Source organism: Talpa occidentalis, unplaced genomic scaffold (assembly GCF_014898055.3).
Source record: "Talpa occidentalis isolate TD23 unplaced genomic scaffold, MPIMG_talOcc4v2.1, whole genome shotgun sequence".
Taxonomy (NCBI): Eukaryota; Metazoa; Chordata; class Mammalia; order Eulipotyphla; family Talpidae; genus Talpa; species Talpa occidentalis.
Window position 1 is genome coordinate 147,551,636 of NW_026555331.1, and position 10,687 is coordinate 147,562,322.

General features: G+C 41.0%; 2 protein-coding genes across 2 annotated transcripts; both read left to right on the forward strand.

Moving 5' to 3' along the window:
• The first annotated feature begins 2,165 nt into the window (after window positions 1-2,165).
• LOC119254315 (taste receptor type 2 member 4-like) lies at window positions 2,166-3,065 on the forward strand. The gene has a single exon (XM_037521460.1). It carries the CDS (start codon window positions 2,166-2,168, stop codon window positions 3,063-3,065), a length of 900 nt encoding a protein of 299 aa, XP_037377357.1.
• Window positions 3,066-4,790: 1,725 nt separating this feature from the next.
• Window positions 4,791-5,701, forward strand: TAS2R5 (taste 2 receptor member 5). Its single transcript, XM_037518468.1, is given in 2 exon segments — window positions 4,791-5,358; window positions 5,361-5,701. Coding segments are annotated over 2 exon segments (909 nt in total).
• Window positions 5,702-10,687: the final 4,986 nt, after the last annotated feature.

Below are 10,687 nucleotides of genomic sequence, written 5' to 3' on the forward strand. Positions count from 1 at the left end.
TAGCCAGTAGAAGTCTGTGCTGCTTTTTGCACAGGGAAGTTTATGGAAATCCATGCTGTGTTGATTGACATCTGCTTTGCAAACCCTGACCCAGATCTCTTATTCGTTCCACCCCCTCTTGAACACATGCTCCTACTTTCTGTCACTTTGACAACTTTGCTTTGCTCTGACTCCTGGTTTCATTCCTTCTTTGAAATCTTGATGCTGCCTCTGGTTCAGGTGTGGAGATTTTCCTGTTACTTACTTGAACATAACCTCACTAGATTGTGGCTTGGCTGTTTTTTGATTCTTGGTGCCTTTGCTTAAACTTCAGAGGAGTCCCTCCCTTCTACTCTTACTGTGATCCCTAAATCTACCCTGACCTAGCAGGGTCAAATTAAGTGCAGGGAAAACGCTGAAGTACCACTCCTGGTCATTAAACTGAAGGCCAGCATGTGGGTGAAGGTGGAATCCCCTTCTCTGTTTATCTTTATGCAAGATTTGGAGATGTCAGACTGTGGTGTAATCCCAGACATCTGTGGTCTGCCCTTTATTAATGCTGGGCCTGGGCTGTGTCTGGGAGTGGGTGTGTTGCTGGAGAAAGCAGTCTTACTGTGCCTCGAGACACAGTGATGGGGGCGGTGTCTATTTGGGAAAGGACCTGGTTTTCTGAATCCCCTGGGGGGCAGGGGAATAACTCAGCTATCAGTTCCTCACTGAAAGTTTATTTTCAGATCTTGCTCCATATTATTCATTCTGCTCAGATGTGGTGTTTGTAATAATTTAATTATTTTGCAATGATCTATATTATAGGTAACGAAGTAGAAATCCATGTGATAACATAATCCTCCCTTTCATAGCTGCTTTGCTTGTTCACTGTGTGTTTGCTTGTTTAACTCAGCTGGCATGTGTCAGTCAGTGCCCACTAGTTTGTGCAAAAGGCTCTGTGAGCCCCTGGCTCTACTCAAGGCTTCCACTAGCTTGCCTTCCTGTCGTCTGTCTTACGGGGCCTTGTGTATGTATGTCTTCCCCTCTGCTGTACTTGCTAGTCTTGCGATCTTACCCACCCTCCGGTGTATTCCTATACGAATTTGGTAGCAGAATGTTGTATGCTTTGTTTCGCTGCTGGTTTGGGGCGTGTGCTGGCTGTATCTGGAAGTGTACCTTGGTTCCACCCACCAGCTAAAGTAGACAATAGATGCTATAGCCCTGCTCTCTCTCCTAGCCTTGGCCAGTGTCATTTACCGGCATGGTGTCACCATTGCTACCTCAGCAGTTACAGAGAAATCAGACATTGAGTTGTCTGGCCACAAACCTATATCAAAGCATCACAGTGTATCTGGGACCAAAATACATTCATAGGGAGTTAAATACCAAGAGGGAATAGCCATATGGGATCTGAGCATGCACCTAGATCATAAAGGAAACAAGTGATAGCTGATATTTATTTCCCAAACGAAATCAAATCACAGCAAATCATTATGGTGCTAATCTATATATGTAATTAGTGAGAAAACACCAAGTAAGTACAGAATCATTATGAAAAGATGGAATTAAGTGACAAAGGCCTTTTTTGAATTTGATCTATTTGAGTTAGATAACTGTTATTCATTGTAGGTGCTAAGGGATAAAAGGGTCATGTTGGCATGGCTGGAACCATAGTTGGCGACAATCACTACAACACCAACAGATCACAGGGGAGAGGGAAGTTGGACTGATTTTCTGTGGCTATGTTGTTGGGCGCTGGGGCGCATAGGAGTGATTTTGGAATTCCTGACTTATTTGGGGTTGTTGTGAAGAAAAGCTGCATTCACTATGAATAGGGACCAAATACTGGTGGACTGGGAATCTGTCAATTGACTTGAAGGCCTTGGGCCTGCCCTGTGTCCTCCCTGCAGCTCTCCTGGTCTTGGGGAGAGCACTGCCAGGTTCACCTCAGCTGCCATAATGAGGCATTTCTAAGGAAAGCAGGATGTGAAGGAGAAATAGTAAGGCAATCTTTGGAAGATTTGCATTCAGTAAAAGCAGCTGGCTCTTGGAGCACTAATGGCTCTTTTGCCACACTGGGCACTGGGGAAACACAAGAAGGACTTGTCCTCCCGGCCTGGGCACTGAGGCTGGCACACTCCAGCCTTCCTCCTGCTCCCAGCATCGGCAGCACCACTCGGAATCCTCAGTGAGTCAAGATGCGTTACATAGTGTTTTTCTCTGCTGTTACTGTCTCCATGACTTTTAATTTTGTCGGGCTCATTGCCAGTCTGTTTACTGCAGTCGTCAGTTGTAAGACCTGGATGAAAAACCATAGACTCTCCAGTTTCGACAGTCTCCTGTTTAGCTTGGGCATCAACCGGTTTCTGTTGCTGGGATTGTTACTTCTATATTTGATATACACGTTTGTTTCTGCAAATGTTGAAAAGTCAGAACATGTATCCACCTTTTTCATGTTCTGTTGGATGTTTTTGGACTCTAATAGCCTCTGGTTTGTAACTTTGCTCAACGCCTTGTACTGTGTGAAGATCACTAACTTCCAACACTCACTGTTTCTACTGTTGAAACGAAATCTCTCCGCAAAGGTCCCCCAGCTGCTGCTGGCCTGTGTGCTGATTTCTGCCGTTACCACGCTCCTGTATCTTGTGTTTTTACAGACATCACCCCATCCTGAATTTCTGGCTGGGAGAAATGGCACAGAGTTTCACATCAGTGTGGACACTGTGTCTTTCGCAACGTTTTTGGTATTGAGTTCTTTCCTGCAGCTCATCATCAATGTGATGTCTGCTTCCCTGTTAATCAGTTCCTTGCGGAGACATGTACAGACGCTGCAGAGAAGCACCACTGCTTTTTGGAATCCCCAGACTGCAGCTCATGTGGGTGCTATGAAGCTGATGATCTATTTCCTGGTGCTCTACATCCCCTATTCCGTTGCTACCATGTTCATTTTCCTGCCTTGTGTAGGGATGAGCCTGGAGGCTGGAATTATTGATATGATCATTTTTGCTCTTTACCACCCAGGACATTCTGTTCTCATTATTCTCACACATCCTAAACTGAAAACAAAAGGAAAGAAGTTTCTTTGTTTCAACAAATAGTGAAATTTCTATATTCAGTAATGATTGAAGTCACCTCATAGTTTGGGAACAAGATTTTTCTGTTAGCAAAGTTCTCGTCGTCCAGAGAAATTTATCGTTTGTGGTAGTCTGACTTCCTTGGCCCAAGTACCTGTATTTCAGTTTATCCTACAGTTTCTTTGACTTATATATTTAAATTAGCAGTTTTTCTAAGAAATTTTCTTGAACATTGTGATTAATGCATTTTGCATGGGTGTTGCTTCCCTGTATAATGGAAATTTGTTCCCTTGGGTACTAAAGTATAAAGGGAAGCTCCTCAGGTTAAACAAAACTTCACCGTTGACGTTGCCACTTCTATTTTTTAGGTTTAGCTGAGGAACGCTGGGTAATGAGTTTCCCATGGTAAATGATCCTTGGGAGTCACTAGCCTGGCTTAAAGTATAGCAGAATTTTCCCACCTAATTGCTAATTGCAGTTTTCTTTGTATGTACATATTGCTTCTTACAAAAATTAGTATCACATTGTATGTATACATTTATTTCCATTTCACTTAGCAGTATGTTGTCAGTATTTTCCCATACCATGCAAAAACGATCTTTGTTAAGATATTAAATAACTGCATATTATTTCTTCATAAACACTTAAACATGTGTGATTTTGCACTTCCCTGACCATTGTTATCAGCATCCTGCTGATGCGTCATTTTCAGTTTAAAAAAAAAAAAGGAAGGATAAAGAGGATGGAGACATTAAAGTGTGTGATAGAAGTGCTGGGCAGTGGCATAGGGTCCTGTCAAGGGTGGGGTAGTTTGAGGGTTTTGTTGGACAATCATCTGAAGGTGGAAGAGAGAGACATGATACATTTCAAAGGCCTGGTCCAAACACCAAGCCCAAAATTACCATTAAGGTTATCCCTAATAGTGGAGAGAAACAAGATGGGACAATCTAGGCATTCTGAAAGCTACCACCTTGGGCCCGTTCTTTATGTCAGAACATAACCTCTCATTTTCACCATAATACCTGGAGAACATCCTGCTATCAAAAAGCCCACAAGCACATCATCCCACATTGGTGTCTGGCTGGTAGGCCAGACCTCAGGGACAGATAAAGTAAACACCTTACTCCAATGCACTGACAGCTCTCTGAGTGGTTGTCAGTGGCCCAGCCATTGACATTAAACCAGAGATTGGGATTTCTTGATTGCCAACTAGAGGAATTGCTGCCAGTGTGAGTATATTTGGAAATAAACGTGGGATAGCGGGTCTTTACCAGGTCAAGGAAACTGGAGGAAGGAAGGTTGCATTTTTCCATAACCTTAAGCAATCATCACAATGGGCATGATTAGCTCAGGCCTTAAAAAAGGCTGTTGGAGGTTTCATAAGGGGACTTTGGGTTTCCTGCTCCTTTGTATATAATTTTTGGTACCAAGCCCATGACTCTTGAGAAGGAGGGTTGACGATTGTGGTGCTGTTTCCATCTCCGAGCCTAGGCTCTGGGTTCGTGCTTGTGCATGCAAATACAGAGGGAATCATAACTTCTAAACTCTGATCCTGGCCACAGCTGTCAGTCTGCTTGAGGGCAGGTTGGAGCAGTGCCAGCCCAGGCAAAGCCAGATTTCTCAGTATAAAAATTTATTGTGAGCATAGCATCACTTCGGGGGACCTGAAGCTGGCCAAGGGGCTGCAGACGCTCATCTGCCTGAAGCTGCCCACCTCCTGGGACAGCAGTGGCATCTCTGCTCCCAGCCATGCTGATTCCTGCTGCCGTGGGGCTGCTGATGCTGGTGGCAGTGGCTGAGTTTCTCATTGGCCTGGTTGCAAACGGAGTCCTTGCTGTCTGGAGTTTTAGAGAATTGGTCAGGAAATTCAAGGGCTCTGTCTACAATCTCCTTATCCTGGGTCTGGCTGTCTGCAGATTTCTCCTTCAGTGGCTGACTATGATGGACTTAAGCCTGTTTCCATTTTCCAAGAGCAGACGTTGGCATCGTCTGCTCAATACCTTCTGTGTCCTGATAAGCCAGGTCAGCCTGTGGTTTGCCACTTTCCTCAGTGTCCTCTACTGCAGGAAGATCACCACTGTTGAACACCCTGTCTGCTTGTGGCTGAAAGGGAAGACAAAGACTTATTTGCCCAGTCTCTGGGGACTTCTGGGGTGCCTCGTGATCAGTTTGTTGGTTGTAGCTCACATTGACTTAAAGCTCCACAGTTCTTCCCAAGGAAACAGCAGCCTTCTGTACCTCCGCTCACCTTGGCGCTTTGTGTATATCTATATGGTCCAGCTCAGTTTAGGAAGTGGGTTGCCTTTCATGGTGTTTCTTTTTCCTCTGGGATGCTGATAGTGTCTTTGTATAGACGTCACAGGAAGATGCAGGTGTGCACATCTGGTAGGAGTGATGCTTGGGCCGAGGCTCACATCACTGCCCTGAAGTCCCTGGGTTGCTTCTTTGTTCTCCACACTGTTTACGTGCTGGCTGTCCCCTTTTCTGTCAGTGCCAAGTCTTCCGCTCGTCCTACCTCTCTCTTCATCTCCGAGACACTTATGGCTGCTTATCCTTCTCTTCATTCTGTCGAACTGATCATGGGTAACCCCAGGGTGAAGCAGTCTTGTCAGAGAATCCTGCGGAAGGCAGCGTGTGCTTAGAGGTCCTGGGGCCCATAAGCTGAAGGTGCCAAGTGTGGTCAGATCTTTGGAGATGCTCTTTTGATAGCTTCCTCTAACAGAGCTGACTTTTGTTTCTTTAAACATTTTCCATTGTGACACCAAATCAATAGGAACAGGAAATACAGAATAAAAATCAGTACTGCTTGTCTTTTTACAACGTGAAGTACATTGTTTTAATGTATTTAAAGAAATTAGGGGTGGGGTTCTATGGTAAAAGAGGTGTTATGTTTTATATAGCATATAAATAGCAAGTGATTCATTACTTTAAAAATTACATTTAGGGCCTCCCCTGGTGGTGCAGCGGTTGAACCCTGGGCTGCGAGGCTGCCCGCAGCCTCTGCAGCGCCAGTTCTTTTCCCGGCCGCCGGTGAGGGTCCCACAAAAAAAAAAAAAATTATGTTTATCAGTTATATCCTTCCTATTATAGGGAACAGAGATTAGGAATAACCAGTCTAGTGATCCTTAATTTTTATGAAATTGCACCTGTTCATTATTTCAGTGATTTTAGAAATGATCTTTTAAAAAAGAAGCATCAATTTTTTTTAAAAAAATTATCTCTTATGAAATCTTACTAGAAAGCAAAAGAAAACATTTTTATATTTTTGGAAGTTTCTGTGATTTCTAGACTTTCCTTTTACAATAAAAATTAGCTGGCTATCATAATCTATATATTAAGTTCCAGTACCTGGGATCTGGTGTGGAGCAAGATGGGAGTGAGGGGCACTTTCTTCTCACAAAGAGAGCAGTCATGGAGCCTCCTGACTCTCCATCTGGGGCCTCCACAGCCTGAAGTCAGAGTTGGGTGCCAGTCTTGATGGAGATCATCTGGAATGTCCGATCCATGTCAGCAGGGACTGTGTCTGTGTTAGTATCTCCTACATCTCTGTTGCCTAGAACACCACTTAGTCCATAGTAGACAGTTTTACACATTTTATAATGATCAGCTAGCTGTTCTTACTGGTCTTGCAATTCACCCTCTGTAACATGAAGGAGCTGGACACAGAATGGGCAATGGTCTGCCTAGTGTTTTGCAGAGCTGATGCCAGTGCTCACACCAGACTTTAGTCTCCTTCTCCTGGCCCAGGGCTTTCCTTTGCCTCATGCTGCCTTCTTAAAGAACTAGCTTTGCTTCTCCCTCCTTTAATCCCAGCCCTCTTCCTGCATATTTCTCTGCCTTTTAGCCCTGTTTGAATACATTTTCTTTACTTCAATTCTATCGGATATGTAAGACAAAATATAACACTTGAGATACTTAATTTTTTTTTACTTGTTATTAACCATGCTAATCTACCTTCACTGATCTGTTTTCTCCAACATATATCTTTCTTTGTTCAAAGCTGTGAGCGTGCTGGGCACAGGTGGATATTAGGTATCATTCAGGAAAGTGCTGGCCCCACTGTGAATTGCATGAGCATAAGTGTGTGTTTTATCTTCTGGAAATGATAATGTCCGGTCTTTTCAAGTAGAGGCATGCTTTATCTTGATTATATTTTATATATTAGGATGAATTTTCCATTATATAACATGCCTGTGTTCAAGTAGAATTCCTTCGTGACCAATTGGAATAATGATAACAGCAGTCCCTAATGTTTGTGTTGGGGTTTACGTGTTATTAGGTATTCTCATGTGTAGTCTAGTCTCTCATTAGATTTTAATAGCAGCTCTCTGCTGCTCATAATTCTACTCCCATTTTGCAGATGAGAAAACTCAAGCTGTAGTGATGATTGCTCAAGATTGTCAACTGGTAAATGATGCGTAAGAACAGTCCCAGATTGTTGGATGACAAATATACTTGTGCTTTTCCTAATAAACCTTAAGTTCATCTTGTGTGACTTCATAGTGAGATTAGCCTATTGAATAATCAAGTTTATGACTATTTTAAAAAAGTTGTAATAAATAACTAAAATTTCAACTCTGATATTGGTTGGGCTACCTGAGAACCAAGATCTAAAATCACAACAGGGTCTCCCTGGTGGCATAGGGGTTAAAGTCTCAGCGCTACCACTGTGTCTGTTGCAACGGCCTGAATTCAATCCCTGGCCAAGGAGCTAACCCACATGGCTCAGTAGACTTCTCCTGTCTTACCCATGGTTCCCCTCAGCAATGTATTTCAGTGGATCTGCCTGTTCTGTTTGCCATTCTGTCTTTGGTGAATCCTTTCACCCTCCCACACACCTCTGGCCTACAACCCAGTTCTTCTATGCAAAAATAAAAATCTTAAGTGAAAAAAAAATGACAGCAGACCAAAGTTTCTATGACTTGACTCTTCTTAGGGACAAAAAACTGGCATTTTCCTGTTACCTTTTGGAATTTGATTTACTTCATATTTTGTACAAGGTATAGCTCATGATGGGGTGTGAGGCTGCTTTGCGTTTTATACAAGAAAACAAATCTGGAGGCAAATCCATGGTCTTGAATTGATTCATGTGTAATTGAATCTTTTACAGTTTGCATTCCCAGAGCTGCAGCTGCAACCATGTGATTCTGTGTGTGTGCACACATGCACGTGTGTTTAGAGATTACTAGTTTTCCTTCCTATTAGGTGGTGTGATTTCTGATGGTGCATGATAGAAGAGAGCTAAAAAAGTTTTAAAAGGTAGAGAAAGGTGAACATTTCCCCATTCCACTCCCTATTGTTAGTCTTACCACTGAGAAAGAGTTGAGTTTTATCATTTGTCTTAGTTCTTCTAGTGATTATGCTCACAACTCTAAATAAGAAGATGTTGCCTCTCTTTCTTGGTTTATCAACATTGAGCTGTAACTTTTGGATTTTTTTTAATCAAAGTTTGAGAATTATCTCACTTAACCCCAAATCCATTCCCATCTCCAAAATTTGATTAGTTTTATTTGTCATCCTACCAGTTATTAATTTTATAAATTTAGGTAATATATATATTTTTTTTTTGTTAGGTAATATATTTTTAACTTTACTTTTTAAAGCTAAAACATATAACAGTATGTACAGAATCTGAATTATGTAAATGCTTCACCACTCCTGTACTTTTTACATATTCCAACTTCATGTGACACAATAAACTTACTAGAAGGAATTTGGCTGTAACATGGAGTCAGTGGGAAGCACCACCACTCACACTTTAGTGCTCAGCATTGTGTCCTTGGTAATTCCTTTTCTGTGAATGTGTTCTTTGATTCGTAGTGACAAGTCTCCAAATCTTGGCAAAGATGGGACTCTGAATTTTGGTCAGATACCTTCCTAAGCTAGCAGGTCTTGTGTAAAGAAAAGTATGATTCTCTTTTGACTTCTAAAATTTGTATATCTAAATTAGAAGAAATAAAGTGCTGCACAATTTATTTAAGTAGCTGAATGGATACAGCTGAAGGTAGCTTAATGAACTGGAAGATCACTGAATTTTCTCAGAAGGCATTAGAAACAAATTAAAGGATTAAAATGTAAAAGATTAGAAAAGTTATATGGCACAAAAAGAAAGGTCATATCTATGTTAAAAGGAGTCCCAGAGAGAGAAGGAAAGTGAGAAAAATAATGAAGTATTTGAAGAGTTAATAAGCAAGAAATGTACTGAGTGAAAGATAGATTTAAAAAACCCTTGATTTAATTAATACATTTTTTATTACAAGGAAAAAATTTATCACAAGACTTTTAAATATACACATTGATCTTAAAAATCCAATGATTTGGTGAAATTGTACCCTGTATGGTTTTTCTTCTCAGCAATTAGGTACTGAGAAGACAATAAACAGGAAAAACTCCTTGATTTAAAAAGATCAAAGGTACCAAACAAGAGAGATAAGATGGGGGGACTCTTGTCACACTCAGGAACATTCTAGAGCAATTCAAGAATATGAAGACTAAAGAAAAGTTTATAAGACTTTATTTGAGAATGAGCAGATCAAAAATGAGTGACACTTTTCAACAGAATATAGATATATAAGATTTTTTCATTCCATTTTATTCTAGCAAATATTTTATTCTTTTTTTTCTAGTAACAAGAAGACATGTTTAGACAATTTTTGGATTAGCAATACATTTCATATGAAGGAACAGGGAGTTTGTTATAAAGTTATCAGTGAAAGCTTAGTGGATTGATTTTTTTGAGGTTAGTGAGCAAATTCTGAAATGTTTTAATAAAGAAAATCTTGAAATGCTAAAGGACTTTGAAGGATGTGATAGCATATTCACAACTGAATTAAAGAAATCAGTGTTTATATAATTGGAGTCAATTCAGGCAGAAGGGAAAGGTTCTAGAAAAGCCAAAACCCCAGTTTAGAGACTGTGAACAACTGACTGAAGCTGGATGCAAAGGTTAGTTAGTGGAGATGCATTTTTCTAGGCAATTTAGTATGATTCTTTTTATGGCAGCCTAGTGCTCTGGTTACAAAGTTCCATAGGTCTTCAGTAATCTCTTCCAATGTCTACCCTGGAAGTCCTTTCATTTTTCACATGATTTTGAAGAGTTTGAAGTTTCACTTTTTATTTTTTTAAATCTATTTATTTAATTTTTAAAAAAGATTTATTTATTTTTATACAAGAGCTGGGGTACAGGCCAGAGGTGTGGGAGGGCGAGAGGATTCACCAGAGACAGAGTGGGGAGCAGAACAGGCAGACTGACTGAAATACACTACTGACGGGAGCAGCGGGTGCGACAGGAGAGGTCTGCCACACCATGTGGGAATCTCCCTGGCCTGCAGGGAATCAAACCCTCACTGCAGAGGCTGCGGACAGCTTCACAGCACTGCGCTCAACCCTCTGTGCCACCAGGGATGCCCCGAGTTTGAAGTTTTAGAAGAATACATATATCATTTAGAAGAGGCAGGTTTGTTGCTATGCAGCTCAATGATTTAATAGATGAAAATTGTTAAGATGAATATATGGTGTATAGTAAGAGCTATAAATATTTACCCTTAACATTACTATCATTTCTAGTCTTGGTGAAAAATAATTTTAAACATTTGTACTGGCAAGGAATAAATTAAAGATGGACTGGAAATGCCAGAAAAATATGT

Excerpts from the sequence above, each read along its gene's own strand:
- LOC119254315 (XM_037521460.1), top strand. The coding sequence starts at position 2,166 with ATGCGTTACATAGTGTTTTTCTCTGCTGTTACTGTCTCCATGACTTTT.